Raw genomic sequence first — 16,197 nt, 5'->3', positions numbered from 1 at the left:
TCACGAGAGAGCTCTGTGTTGATTCAGTGCAGAGGAGGTTGGTATTTAGCAACAGCGTTCATGAATTAGTGTGTTTTAGGTAATTTTTGTATTCTATTTATCGTCGTCATGGTAAATTATTGTGTTTGTGGAGGTTGCACAAACTCCAGCCTGTCAGGACATCAAGTCCAGAGGTTTACTATAAAGAAAAAGGACGCTGCCATCTTCCATGCTGGGGTGTGTTTTGTGCAGGTGAAGAGACGTTGTAATGCTACTGTAAATGATATTAAATGAATAAACTTACACATGCGATGCTTCTTTGCCGTTTTTACGTGAATCAATTTCAACACTGATGAATACAAATTATGTTCACAAATGCATCGTCTCACACTCACACAAAACAGTTTTGAATTATGTGCTGGTAATGTAACTCCAAATTTATTCATACATTCAAGTTCACTCAACTACATACTCATCCTATCAGTGAATGGGTACGGAATAAACTCATAACACAAAATTAATGAATGAAGGATAACATGAAACACATACAGTATACTGTCTGTGGTTTGGCCGCCGGCGGGAGACATGATGGTCACGGAGATGCAGCTCGACGAAAACGTGAACTGTGCACCGCAAGTCTTTTTTTATATACATTGCTAACTACCAAATCAGTCGTGATGACAAACCACTGTATCACGTAACGTTAGCGTGGACGGATATTAGGCTAACGAGTGTGACATAAGCCTACGCCTGATCAAAGTTTATTAGTTTCTGTTAGTAATCAATACTCCTACATGATCAATGCTAGCTTTTTTGATAATAATCTGTACAATATTGTGATCTAAGCACAGTAGTTCACTAACGTGTATATATCTACGAGCTAACATCGGTCTCCTGCCCTGTTCTCACACCACAGCTCAATTCGTCTCTTTCAATCGTTGTTCTGTCTAATCCTGACCTGTCACTGCTCTCTTGGCCGCATAGCAGGCTAATTGTATGGCTGTGGTCTGTTATACGAGTATGAATAAACATTTACAATTTCCTCAGTGTCTGAACTGTCATTGTGATCCATTGTTTTCCTATTGCTTATATTGACCACACTCGCTCCCATTACGTCACTTCAGATTTTTCATTTTCAGATGAGGAAGTAAAATTTTCCTATGTAGCATATTTATACATGCATTTTAAAGAAAATTTAGTTCCTACACTATTTTTCTATACATTGAATCACTGAAGCTCTAACCTGCAATATGCCATTTAAAAGCAAATTGATTTTGATTTAAAAGCAAGAGAAAAAAAAATCTGTCAATTAGGCAAAGGTCAGATAAAAACTGGTATTACACCTGACATTTCTGTCCCCCTCACTTCTGAAATGATGAAACACCCCTGGTGTGTTGTGTGCCTCAAAATATTAGCTTCTAAAATTATGAAGACTTAAGACACCATTTAGAGGCTTCACGTCACGAACACAAAGAGAAGCCTGTTACAGATAACAAGTTGGTACTGTATTAATTACAATGTTTGCAAGCAAGGTCAGGTCTTTATGTGGTGCATGTAGGTGAGGGGGGGCTTTAAAATAATTTTTTACTATATTTACAAAAGGGGGGGCTCGGCAGAAAAAGTTTGGGAACAGCTGAGCTAAACTATGTTGTTCCATGCGCCACCAGGTGGATACTGAGTGGAGCACAACAAAATTTAAATTCTAAGAGCTGTGCCTAGAAGTATGCTGCTTGATGGATTGCATGGAAATACAAGAGGTTAAATGTTCATCATATTGCAGATGCAAAATGACAAAATCACACTGACAAAAATTGTGTGCCCCTCACCTATATCCTAATGACTGTGTGACTTATGTAATAAACTCTGTGAGAAACAAACCTTGCCAATGTTGGTATTGTCCAGTGCTGCATCAATCTCATCCAGAACAAAGAAGGGAGCAGGCTTATAGCTGTAGGGGTGGAGAAATTTGTCAGGTACAGACCCAAGGATATGATTTGACCTGAAAGTAAATATACCTTTACATACCTGTGAATAGCAAACAGTAAGGCTAGAGCAGCCACAGTCTTTTCTCCTCCAGAGAGGTTGTCCATGGGCCTGAAACGTTTGCCTGGGGCCACACAGTTATAGTTGATACCATCCAGGTATGGCTCCTCTGGGTTCTCAGGCCCCAGAAATGCCTAGCAGGGCACGCACACACACACACACGCATGCACGCGCACACACACACACGCACACGCACACGCACACGCACGAAAGATTTGTCTTAGTGTTTATGAGAGGATTAGTGCTGCAATGACAAATTGTGAAAAATACTGAAACAAATAAAATAACTGAAAATGAAATTAATTAGAGCTTAGCCTGGTCTTTGCATGTTTTGCCTGGTCTTTGCATGCTTTGCACTGTGTATAGCATAACCTTGAAAAGCAACATTTTTTTGAAAATTATGAAAAATAGATTGTCAGAGAAAGCTGTAGCAGAAAAATGCAAATTTACAAAAGTACACAAGCAAACTTCATAGGTTGTAAGCATATAGTTTCATGTGGACAGGCTATACTTTTGTTATTTATGCAATCAAAACCACACTTGCTTTGCTGTCATTGTTTGGTTCTCTAAAATTTCGTTGCAAGTTGCAAAATCTAGGTGGGCTGTATCTGAGGACCAGAATAAAAGATCTGTTTCTATGCGACCATTATGTACACTAATGGCCTGAGGAAATCCAAAATTTTACCATATTCAATATTGTCACTTTGACATTATTAAATAATATCATGGCAGTGAATGTAAACAAAAACAATGTACCTCATCGGGCCTAACAACTTTTGGCTCTAAGTTATACGGCAGCTCAACAGGAAGTCAGCTATCATGGGTTGTTTGATAAATGCACGCTCTGGAATTTGATATACTCCTCCTAGACGATTAATCCGATCACCACCAAACTCGGTCAGCATGAAGTCAAGACAATGAGGATGCTAAATTGCGAGCGGATTTTTGATATCTGGAACGGTTTGGCCGTGGCGAGGCAACAAATTTATGCCGAGGGAACAAGAAGTGTGTTATAACATCTGCATACATTGATTGATATTTATGAAACTTCAGCTGTGTGTTCGTTGGAGAAGGCCGATCACATGGATGGGACTATTGTGAGTCAAAGTTATAGTGCCACCGACCGGCAACAAGAAGTGTTACTTTCAAAATGCTTTGAGATCACCCTTTTAATTTTTACCCGATTTCCTTTAAACTTCATTAGAAAAATGTGAAGACATGGAAAATGTAGACCTGTGAAAAGATTTTTGATATATTTCAAGCTCTGTTGCTATAGCAACAGATCAAACTTCAATATTTGTTTTGGATGATTTTGAGACTCTTCTTAGCACGCTTCAAATGGCATGAAACTTGACAGACGTCAGGTTTGTCATCCAGTAGACATGGGCAAAGCCTTAGAAACCAGCAGGGAGTAGGGCCTCTATAGCGCCACCTTTTGACAAAAGTGTGTGTGTGTGTGTGGGGGGGGGGGGGGGGGCCTGACAACTTTCTAATTTACAGTCATTAGCTCCGACCAACAGGAAAGATATTATAGATATAACCAATATTTTGGTTTGATTGTGGGTTTTTTTTCTCTTTCATTCTCACGCTCATCATGTATGAAGCATACGTCTTTAAATGAATTATTTATTGTTATAATTCAAATTTATTAAACCCCCCAAATTTAAGTAAATTACACATGATTTTTATAAAAGTGGCTGTTTAAAATAAACTTGCATAAGTGAACAGAAAATTTAGGCATGTACCTTACTCTTACCTGAGACTGATATTAAAATAGTCTTTGAAGGTTCTGTAATTTGGCTCTATTTATTAATTCTATAATTTTATGTTTTCATCGCATATCACCCATATTGAAATTAAATGAAAGCATGCTTTTGGTGCATAAGATTGGTGCACAAACGACAGCTCAGGGAGGTTAAAAAAACAACAAAACACACACACGAGGACAAGTGTTAGGATAATACATCAGCAGTCACAGACATTCACGTTTAGACTGGATTACATTTCTCAGAGTGAATGTCATGTCATAGGTCAATTTCAAATGAGTGCAGAATAAAGTGCAGAACAAGTGCAGAGTGCAGAACAAACTTGCGCATATAACAGTATGTAATTTGCTTTGGAATTTTTTTCTGAGAAAAACACAGACATGGCAGATTAGGATGATATTCTGCACTCATTTAAAATTGACCTATGACATGAAATTCATCTAAATGTAAACTATCTCATAGATGTGGCTGTTGTGGTCTGTGATCAAATAGGCACCAACTGCTGCAGTAAATGTGGTGTATTCAAATGACTTTGACATAGTCCTTTTATGTTTACCCATTTTAAATGCCAATTGCCCACCATGCACAGTTGCGCTGAAGCCACCTTGTTGCTTGCAGCTATATTTCAAACTTATTTTTACCCCTAAGCGAAGAACGAAAAAGAACTTCGCTGTGAGTATATCATGGCCTTTAGAGATGATGTGTCATTAAGTACCTGAGCACTGCTGTTGCGGGACAGAGCTTTATATATCTCATCGATGTTGGTGGCCACAGACTCAAAGCAAGCATTGAAACGGTCAAATCTCTCCTTCTTTATCTGTTCAAATGCCTGCTTGGCTTTCTTCGCCCTCTTCCTGGCAGCTTCAAACTCTGATATTCATCAAAAAAAAAACAAAAAAACAAAAAAAAAAACAGGGGAAAAAAGTTAAATGTAAGTTTGGAAAGCTACTAAAACAGGCAAGCTGAGTTATACAAACAGTGATGAAAAGAACTGACGCTCCTAAATGTTTATAGAGAGATTGTGGTAACACTTTACAATACAGTTCATTTGTTAAACATTAGTTAATGGATTAACTAACATGAACTAACAATGAGCAATACATTTGTTACTGTATTTACTAATCTTTGTTAGTGTTAGTTAATGAGAATACAGTTGTTCATTCTTTGTTCCTGTTAGTTCACAGTGCATTAACTAATGATAACAAGCTTTTAATAATGTATTAGTAAATGTTGAAATTAACATTAACAAAGATTAATAAATGCTGTATAAGTGCAGTTCATTATTAGTTCATGTTAACTAATGTTGTTAACTAATGTTAACTAATGAACCGTATTGTAAAGTGTTACAGAGATTGTAAAAGAAATCTACATGAATCAAGTGGTTTATTCCAAATCTTCTGAAGTGCTTCCATTGACTATATTTCACGTGTTTTGGTGGAACTAAATTTCAACAGAGGGACAGAAATCTCACAGGTATAAATAATATCTTCATTTGTGTTTTGAAGATTAATGAAAGTATTTGGAACAATATGAGGGTGAGTAAATGACAAGTGGAGTTTGTTTTGACACGTGAGGCTGCCCAATGCACAGAGAGGGACACTTCAGATGCAGAACAGACAACGAAACGGTATGTATACAGTTAGAGTTGCAAAATTCCAGGAATTACAAGGCTGGAAACTTTCTATGGGAATTAACAGGAATATATAGGAATTAACGGAAAATAATGGGAATAAACATGGAATTTTCAAAATTGCAGGTTAGCCTATAACGGTGAACTTAAATGTAGTTGGGGAGAAAAAAAAATAAAAATCTTGCATTTAATCTTGGATTTAATGCAATTTCACATTCATTTTTTTACCCTGCACATTCCTCAATCACATTCACACAGCACACTACTTACTGCAGGGCTATTGAGGCCACACACCCCGCATGCACTGTGCATTCCTCTATAACATACACATTTGATCAAAAATACAGAAAAAAAAATGGTAATGTGAAATATTACAATTTAAAATAATGGTATTCTATTTTAATATACATTACATAAAATTTTCTGCAAAGAATTAATAAAGTATCTATTAAAATATAATTTATTTTTGTTATGCAAAGCTGAATTTTCAGCAGTCATAACTCCAATCTTCAGTGTCACATGATCATTCAGAAATCATTCTAATATGCTAATTTGATACTCAATTATCAATGTTGGAAACAGTTGTGCTGCTTAATATTTTTTAAAACCTGTGATACTTTTTTTTCTTTTTTTCTCAGGATTCTTTGATGATCAAAAAGTTAAAGAATAGCATTTATTTAAAATAAATTTTTAAATACTACCGTTCAAAATTTTGGGGTCAGTAATTTTTTTTCAGTAGGATTTCAGTACAATAAACATTCAGATTTTATTTTTTCTAAGAAAGTGTTTGTTTGTTTATTTATCCATGTCTTTTTAGATAACTGGTATCAATCTCAGACAAAATAATTTGCCAGGTCTTAAATGGGAAACCTACTTAGAGGTTGTTCCACATTATTAAGCAAGTCACAGTTTTCATGCAATATGGGAAGGAAGATCGATCTTTCTGAAGATGAAAAGCATGAAATGGTGCAATATTGTGCAAAAGGCATTAAAACAACTAATGTGGTGTGAAGACGGAATGCAGATTATTGAACTATCATAAGATTTGTGAGTGATTAAGAGCACAGCAGAACTTATTAAGTAAAGTTTCTGTCAAACAAATAAACTGAATTAAAAGTGTTGAGCAGCAAACATGTATTTGAAGCTGCTGGTCAAGTCCCCTTTATTTATATAGCGCTTTTTACAATGCAGATTGTGTCAAAGCAGCAAGCTACAGTGATAACTTGTATATAATTTTGGCTGCACAGCAGCTCTTAAACAATGGTGTCAATGCAGGCAGATCAAAGCACTGTTGAATATCAAATGTCAAGTCACATGTCTCTGGAGTCTTGAGAACCTCTCCATGCAGGCTGGCAGTTGTGTAAAATTGCATTTTAGCCTCCACTAACCAAGCCTCACAAAGAGAAACATTTACAGTGGGTGTAGAAATAAATTTTCAAACAGTTGTATTGCTGTGGTGTTTTTTTGCAGCATGGGATAGTGCTGAGTATTTCAGAAGGCACTATCCTTTTTATACCATAGCTGAAAATGGCCAGTTATGAACTCCACATATCTGGTCATTTTGACACCCTTAGAGACCCTAAAGGGACCTTCCATCTCACTTCCCAATATTCCAGCCCAAATCATCACCTGCCAGCTCCCTACTGACATCAAAGCCTTGTTGGAACATGGTGGCCATTCACCAGCCATCCAGAAATCCATCCATTTAGACCATACATTGTAGTACGGCATTCGTCAGTGAATAAAACTATTTGTCTATGAGTCTTTATGTATTTCTAAACCCACTGTAAATGTTTCTCTTTGTGAGTTTGATTAGTGGTGGCTGAAATGCATCTTTAAGCACAACTGCCAGCCTACATGGAGAGTTTCTCAAGACTCCAGAGACACCAGCAGCTTCAAATACCTGTTTGCTGCTTAACACTGGCTTTTTTATAGCTGCCCTTTTAATACAATTAATTTGTTTGACATGAACTTTCCTTAAGTTTTTATCTGACCGAGTTCTGATGTGCTCAATCAGTCACAAATCTTATTATAATTCAATAATCTCCATTCAGTTGACACAATATTAGTTTTCATGCCTTTTGCACAACATTGCACAATTTCATGCTTTTCATCTTCAGAAAGATCTTTCTTACTCCCCATATTGCATGAGAACTGACTTGCTTAATAATGTGGAACAACCTCTAAATAGGTTTTCCATTTACTTAAGTAGACCTGGCAAATTATTTTGTCTGAGATTGATACCAGTTATCTAAAAAGACATAGATAAATAACATAGATAAATAACCAAAACTTTCTTAAAAAAAAAAAAACTAAAATCTGAATGTTTATTGTACTGAAATCCTACTGATATGTCATTTGCATAAAAATTTGGAACAATTTTGACTTGAACGTAACCAGAAACGGAAACTAAATCAAATTTAATGAACAGAAAGGCTAATTTGAAATCGGCAATAACCGGTTAATAACATTATTTTATCATTCCATTTAATATTTTCAACCAAACAAAAATTCAAATAGTACAACCTACGCAAACGTGACGCTGACGCATAAATGCCCGCGCTCAGGCTCTACAGTGAGTGAAATGATCAGCCCAGCTGTCAAGTCATCATAGGTTAGGTAAGTTGCAATGGCAATGCCCTGGAATAAATTTTTCCTATGATATGTGTCACTAACCATCAAGTATGAGGCCTACATTTAAGTGAAAATAAATTTCAAGTAATATGTAGCTTGTTGTGCGTTTTGAAACCAGCAAAAATTGCAGGATAGTACAATTTTCAACATCATGCATTTGCAGCGCTTCTGTGAACAGAGAAAACTAGGCCTACCTACAGAACACATATGCAATAAAAGGGAATATTTAGGCCTATAGGCTACGCAAAATATTTCACTTAAATAATTAGGTCTACAGATTAACAAAACGAAAGTGGTTATTTGTGGCATACTCCAAAGATCTAGAAAAAGAAACCGATTTTCTGCTTGTTTTCGTTATTTGAGTGTCTTTTTTTAAATGTATAAATTATGTCTTGCTTTTACCTGTATGACAATAAATTACAGAGACCTACTGTCTTATAGAAGGAAAACAAATCCAGTGGTTGCGCCGGCGCCGCGTACACACACACTCTTACATTGCTTACTTGATATCACATTGAAGTAAAAGAGTCCTGTATTCACATCGTGAAGCAAACCACCAAAATAAGAACAGAGAATCATTGTGTGTCATTAATCGCTGTTTGTAATCTTCCTATGAAGAGACTGTCGGATCAACGCTCTGCTACATTTCTCTCAGATAAGGTAAATGCTTAACAATCGGCGCCACTGTGATTGTGCATTGTTATTTTGGAGTGACAGTCATGCGAGAGACGGGTAGATCAGATAGAGTTTGAAGGCTGCTTGCCGTCGTTTCTCTATCGTCATCGTGTTATACCCGCAAATAGCGAGCAAGGTGGATAAGCCCGTCTGTGATTGGTTCCCGCAAAAGTGTAACAGGACAGCAGAAGTGAATGCACGGGTTTCCAGACTGAGTTGCCGACAGATCAGGCTGGGTTTACCCAGACTAACCTTTCTGGGCATTGAATGTGTAAATAAACTTGCTGTCAAAGGACCTGAACCATCGGATTTTATCAAAAAATATCTTAATTTGTGTTCCAAAGATGCACAAAGGAGTATAGGTCCATCTGATCTTGTATGGTAGGCATGTGTAAGGAAATGTGTCAACTTTCCTAGTGGCACACTAAAGCAAAAGTGTATAAATTACTGTTTAAAAACATTTCATTTAAAAACTGTCATCTTTTTATGCCAGTGTCAAAAGCACATTTCTTCTCTTGAAAATTTGAATGGATAATGAATTTTAAAGTACTAAATAATATAAATGATCAGACTGGGGCCAGCTGCGTAAACTGCTTAGACTAGTCTTAGTTAATCATCTAATTTTTTTTCTTTAAGATTGGTCATAATTTTTTTTAAGTAAGTTATTAAAACAGGTAGATTGGTCTAACTTGAAATCAAAGTAAGACTGATTACCCCTCGCAAATTATTGCTAATTGGTCAGACTAATTCTTAAGACTCAGTCTAAACAATGTGTCAATCCAAATGGCCCCAGCTTTTATTCTTATGTATGTTATTTTTCCACAGAGGCTGGGAATGTCTGACCGTCACTGGTCTCCTGGAATTTGTCTCTGACGCTCTCTAGTTTCTCCATTGCCTTCATGTTGGGGGCACTGATCCTCTGGAGGATGCTCTGCTGCTCATTGAGTCTCTGCTGTAATGTGTTCATCTCCCCCTTAATCTCCTCTTCTGACAGAGAGTCCTGCAACAGCATCAGTCATCACTTTCTTAACACACTAACATGTTTATTATAGTGTAAACCGTAATGGAAGTATTGATGTACTTTTAGGTCTTCTGACAAGCTGCTGTAGTCGATCTCAATAAGAGCTTCCTTGGCTAGGACGGTGCTAGATGTCTTCTGACTGCTGCTTAGGCTCTCCTCAGCCTGAGAACCACCCTACAACACAAACACAAACAAGATATTAGGTGGATTTATAAAATACACTAATAAAAAGCTTGAACGTACCTACATGTTCTTTATTATGATTTTTATCCCCCACTTATTTCACAATAATAGTAAAGTTATTTCAAAAACAGTTTTAATTCATGAAAACTGAAATATCACAAATGTGGGACATTACAAGAATGCAATTACGTATTCAAAAACAATTCATAACTACAGCGTAACATAATTATGCAAGTTGATATTCTGATCATATTTATTTCCCGAGCACATTTTGCCAATTCCAAACCACATCAATCTTAATTATTATTATGTTTGTATTTAATCATTTATAAGTAATATATAATTGTTAAGGCTGGAAGTGAAAAAAAAAAACTTTATATTCAGGTGTGCATAATTATTAAGCTTATTTTTATTTACAGGTAAAATGGGCCAAAAAGAGAGATTTAACTCGCACTGAAAAGTCAAAAATTATTAAATGCTCATGAGGAGGATGCAATACTAATGCAATACTAGAAATTGCAAAATTAAAGGGTTACTTCAGGATTTAGCATTAAGCTTTGTATTAGTAGAATACCACTAGTATTTTCGAATTACCGTGCTTTCCCCCTTCATATCAGCCCGAGATGAGAGATTAATGCATTTTTATTCTGTAAAAAAGCCTCCGATGACGCAAAAATCGTCATTTTGCGTCATCGGAGGCTTTTTTGGCCAGAGGCTTAAAACTACAGCCAGTAATAGCAGGTAGTTCCGCATTTTTTCACCACGCCCATACATATGCGCGTTTGAGGTTACTCACGGACATAGATCAGGCCAGGCTGTTCATCCTCTGGGAAAGTGAATATAGATGGTATCGCGGTGTCCTTCAGAATGGTTCTCTTCATTGCAAAGATATTTGGTTCGTAGTCCTCGTGCTTGAAATGGAGACTACATATTCTGCGTTTTTTTTTTAGGTTTTCTATAACGGTGTCATCTCCAAACTTCGGGTGTTTGATGGCCCGCAGCCACTGTTTACATCGCTCCAAATCTTTAACTTAATCGGAAAATGATGGAAACTTACTTGTCCTTTCCTGGTTTTGGGTGTACATCCAGGTACAAAGCAGTTTAGCACCATTTCGCTGTAAATGTACGAACTAACTCACGATTTATTTGTTTGAATTTTCCTGAATGCCGCCTGTAACCGATAGGCGTGGTTTGGGCGTGGCCTCGCAAGGGCAGCAAAACAATTTTCTGCCTTTCTCAGTCTAGAAAGCTCCAAATTCAAAAATAATTTCACATTTCTACTACATAAATGACCAATTTTAAATACACATTCATCTTTCCAGGGGTGAAGTACCCCTTTAAGGTGTGACCAATGGACAGCAAAACGCTCATTGGTTTAGCAGGGTCATACAAATACAGGCCAAGAAGAAAACTGCAAAAAAATTTTAAGGTAAATTAAGGTAAAGAATTAAGTGTAAAACCATCAGGATTCATTTAGTCTCTAGTGCCACCATTTTCCAGAACAGCAACCTACCTGGAGTTTCCAGAAGTACAAGGTGTCAGGATCTCAGAGACTTTGCTATGGTAAAGAATCCTGAAATATGACCCACACTTAATAAGAATCACAAGCTGAAGTGTTGTGAAATACATGTCTCCATGATGAGTGATGCATGTGTTTTTGGTGCGAGTGAAATCTCAAGGAATGAGTAAAATTATGCGCAATACAAGCACTATTTAACCGGAGCGAATGAGACGAGTGACAAATTGTGTCAAACTGTAAATTTGCCGTTGGAGAGATGAGAGAGCGCAGCTGGTATCGGTGTAACGATACTGCAGAGGAGGAGTATTGGAACAGTTTCAGATATATCAGTCGATATTTTTGACAACACTATTCATAACCATCTTATAATTTAGATTCTTTGCCTGGGTTATAGTTTTAAACTGTATTGACATTGCAGTGACTGCTGGACATTTGTTGACAGCTTTTATTCATTATCTAAAAAATTAAGACACCTCTTCCTGGCTGATGTCATCCATAGTTCCTGATCGGAGAGGAAGTCTGATGTCCTGCATCTTACAAGCCTGCAGCAGATTGTGTCTGTCACTGCGTTTTTGCTCCAGCTTGGTCTCGATGGCAGTCACCTCCTTCTGCAGCTGCGTCAATTCCCTAATCATACACAAATAGGTTTCTCCTTACAACATCATACTCCTTTTCTAGAAAACATCTATGCATGTCTGGAATAAATCAGTGAAAGGTCTCACTTGTTAGCACCCCCTAGTTTCTTGCGGATCTCCTCCATTTCATGGTTTTTATCATTAACCTCAGATTTCTTGGCCAAGTGCTGGTTTTTCAGATCCTGCAGTTGTGCCATGGTTTCATCAATGATCTTCATATTCCTCTGCTCTTCCTGTTGGGAAATATTAAATTAAATTCAGCAAACATTAATTCTAGGCTCAATAAATTATCACCATGAGAGTTTCTGAATGTTATCTACCTTCTTGAGTTTCTCTATCTCATTCTCATCTTTCTTGACCGTCTGTTCCCACATGATCACCTTCTCCTGATCTTCCTTCAGCTGATTCTTCTCATAGTCCAGCTGGATGGCCAGACGTGTCTTTTGAGTCTCAAATTCCAGGCTACCAGGGAGTTTGAGGAAAGTATGAATTTACAGTCATATGTAATATCTTTTATTGTTTTTGTTTCTCATTGGTTTTCTCAAAGTGCATATGCATTTACATGATAAGAAGAAACCTAAAACACTTAAACTGCATATATTCACCTCTGACACATGACTTTGATATTGTAAATGTGGTCAGATGTTGCATGATCGCCAAACAACAAAGTAGGGCTGCAACGATTAATCGTGATTAATCGTTTGCAAAATAAAAGTCTTTGTTTACTTAATATATATGTGTGTGTTCTGTGTATAATAATTATGTATATATAAATACACACACACATTCATGTATATATTTAAGAACAATTTTATATTTATAAAATATTTGTTTATATGTAATATAAAATGTATATATATTTATAATACATGCATATATTTCTAAACTCTATACCTGTATGTGTGTGTATTTATATATACATAATTATTATACACAGAACACACACATATATATTACGTAAACAAAGACTTTTATTTTGCAAACGATTAATCGCGATTAATCGTTGCAGCCCTACAGCAAAGTACAGTGATTTAGACGATTGCTTGCTCCTTTATCTGTTGCTGGTTTGAGTGGCACCTGCACATTCATTTAGTGAAGTTCAAAAGAGGCTCACTTATGGTAAAGAACTCATGCAGTCAGTTGTGTTCGACAACTTTTACCATGAAAACACTCTGCTTGTAGGGCTGGGTATTGACAATTTGCACTATTCGATTTGGATTCTCAAGCTTGTCATTCTATTCCATTTGATATTAAAATGGAGTATGTATCAGTACAGTATATGGCAAATTTTCTCAAGGAAAAAAAAAAGTCTCAACTAATACTGTAAACTATACAGGGAACCCCAGTTGGTACATTGCTATAATATTAAATGTTAATGATTTGTATAGGCTACTGACAAATGAATTATACAATTAGTGCACAGGCACTAATTGTAAACAAATATGTAGATTTCACATGCCGTTTTTGTGTGTAAGTTGCCATGTGTACTTATGTTATAATTAGTAGGTAGTCCACAGTAACTCTACGAAATTTTGCAACCCTCTAAGGTGATTCTTTTGTTTATATGCATCAGTATGAGATTGAGACGGTATGATAACCTTAAGCAAAAATATCACAGTTTCACGGTATCACAGTATCAGGGTATTGCAATTACAGCTCTAAAATGTGTTATTTTAAAATGTCTAGGTAAAATTTTTTTTTCCATTGAACAATATATTTCTAAGCAACATAGTATATTTGGAAAAGTAGTAAACATGTATTTTAGATTAAATAATTAAAATAATGTAATTCTTCTTAATTAAATTAAAATTCTATAAATAAATAAATGCAGTCATTTAAGTGAGCCTAAACCTGCAGCTCAACAATAATTAGAACAAATTTAATTATTTTTCTGTAAAAAAAAAAAAAAAAAAAAAAAAAGTCACTTGAGTTAAGCATGTGATCGGCTAAAGAAGATATTAATAGATATAATAAAAATATTAAAAAGTATTAATAGAGTTATTATATGATATAGTCATTTGTTATTTTTATATTACAGAACAACAGTAAGACTTCAGTACTAATATTCATGGATGTCTTTATTTCTTGCTTTCAAATGTTAAATCATTGAGCTTTTATTTTGAATGGAAAACCACAGGGAGATTCAGGAAGATGTTTTTCTTTGACAACAGATTTATAAAACTACACTCTCAGTACAGATGTTCGGTGCACGTTGTGTTCCTAAATTCAAATTATAAGCGACTCAAACACAGCACTTGCAGAGCAGCATTTTCTGTGAATCGAAGCTGAAAGCCATTTTAGTCCATGCAGCGTGTCAGACTATATATTTATATGATTGCATCACAACCGTTGCAATTTGATGATCGCACTAAGACACATAAAATTCTCACATCCATGCATTGTCAAAATTCATAAAAGTTTACCGGGCAACTGGTGAATAAGCATTTTAGTGCTGATTTTTACTCGCCTTTGGCGCTTTGAACCCTGGCGATCATTCTAAGTGTCCCGCAAATGGCGCTGCGAGCTTGCGCAGCTCTGTCAGAAGCAATCTGTGCATGAAATAAAGTTATTCGAAAACAAAACATTTTGCAGTTTATTAAGTAATTGTTCAGGCCATTTTGCGATTTCAATCATCAGACAGTTACCAGCCACTTTACTTCATATTTTTCAATGGGGGAAAAAAGTTTCAGGGTTCACCTCCTGGTTCACCAGGGTTCACCTCCAAAATGTAGTTCAAAATGTATTTCAAATTTAATTCAAGCACTTTCAAGAACAATATTTGTTTTCAAGTACTTTCCAGGCCTTGATTTCATGTGTCTGAAATCCAAGTACTTTCAAGTACTTTCAAGGCGTGTGGGAACTCTGTCTATAATCCACGTGGCTAGTGTATTGAACAGCACATTCCAGGGCCCAGTTTATGGTCGGGCTCCTCTCTGTCCGTAACAGTGGACAAAGGTTTGCTACATTTTGATTGGATCTTGGTGGACTAACACAAACAAACTGTCCAACGCCATCAGATAAAGATGTAAGGACAACATCCAGACCTCTATTAGAGGGCAAGAAGAAGACCTCTTGTACTAAGCCTGGGAAGTACAGAACTTCTCATTGGTCCACAGGCAGTTTCTGCCCTTCACCCATTTAGAGACTGCTTACTAAGGTTGGCCACAGACCCGCCATAAAAATTCCTCGGGACCTTAGCAGCAAGGTTCCTCGGGATGTTCTGAGCCTCTGGTCCATCCAGAGAGACAACAACAGATCCCATGATCTGTGTCTACAGCTTGTGAGGCAGCAACGAGACAATCACGTTCTAAGCCTCCAGCTTGTGAGGAAAGAGATATCAACAAACACTACTGAAGGGGTGGATTCTGGAATCTACTGCCGCTTCAATATATATCTTTTAAGTTATAAATCAACATTTATATTTCTGTTAAATTATTTGAATGACTTCTTCAATGTATGTTAAAGGATCTATTTTCCTCTGTACATCTCACTGAGAGAAAAGAACATGTTATCAGTATGTTTTGGGGAAAGTTTCCTGCTCAGAGCAGAGCTCAGATCAACTTCAGCCTTGAAGAAGCTGTGAATCATGTGTATCTGTGTATGTGCGCTAAGTGTTTTGTGCTGGTCCCTTTGTACGGGACAACTGGCATTCTGCTCGAGACCAGCAGACGCCACATCATGACCCCAAAAGGACATCCGGTACCGAAATCTAGGGTCCCCCCTCGTCATCACCATGACGAAGGGAGTTATGCTTCTTACTATCTGTCCACGTGTGGAAAATTTCTAACCTTGTCTATTTTCCTTAGCCAATCAGAATCATCCAACCTGAAGTAATGACGTAGTTAGTGGACTCAGAGTATAATTGTTGTGGAAATATGAATGTACGCAGAGCGGCCTACGAACTCCTTGTGAGACTTGAAGCTGGCTTCTGCTGATGAAACTGCAAACTATTCATTAAATTTTTCTTCAATTTATTATTTTTTTTAAACTTTGACTCCGGGTCTTTATTCAACATATCTGGTTTCAAGGGTCCTAAACTGTTTATCCCCAACACTACGTTCAGAGTTTCCGTCCAGCGAGACCGTAACAACATCTGCAACAAGGCTAAGCTC

At 36.7% G+C, this 16,197-nt stretch overlaps 1 protein-coding gene across 1 annotated transcript in view; it reads right to left on the bottom strand.

Annotated features, from left to right (window-relative positions):
• smc1al (structural maintenance of chromosomes 1A, like) overlaps nucleotides 1–16,197 on the bottom strand; it is a 90,885-nt gene that overhangs the window by 4,885 nt on the left and 69,803 nt on the right. The window contains exons 17-24 of the mRNA XM_067371978.1: nucleotides 12,406–12,547; nucleotides 12,173–12,318; nucleotides 11,924–12,077; nucleotides 9,809–9,922; nucleotides 9,571–9,727; nucleotides 4,504–4,658; nucleotides 2,005–2,156; nucleotides 1,858–1,927 (exon numbers count right to left, since the gene is read on the bottom strand). Of these exons, the coding sequence (XP_067228079.1) occupies nucleotides 1,858–1,927; nucleotides 2,005–2,156; nucleotides 4,504–4,658; nucleotides 9,571–9,727; nucleotides 9,809–9,922; nucleotides 11,924–12,077; nucleotides 12,173–12,318; nucleotides 12,406–12,547 (1,090 nt within the window). The remainder of the gene's footprint in view (nucleotides 1–1,857; nucleotides 1,928–2,004; nucleotides 2,157–4,503; nucleotides 4,659–9,570; nucleotides 9,728–9,808; nucleotides 9,923–11,923; nucleotides 12,078–12,172; nucleotides 12,319–12,405; nucleotides 12,548–16,197) is intronic.

Source organism: Chanodichthys erythropterus, chromosome 20, assembly GCF_024489055.1.
Source record: "Chanodichthys erythropterus isolate Z2021 chromosome 20, ASM2448905v1, whole genome shotgun sequence".
Classification (NCBI taxonomy): domain Eukaryota; kingdom Metazoa; phylum Chordata; class Actinopteri; order Cypriniformes; family Xenocyprididae; genus Chanodichthys; species Chanodichthys erythropterus.
This window is presented reverse-complemented; position numbering and strand designations above follow the sequence as displayed.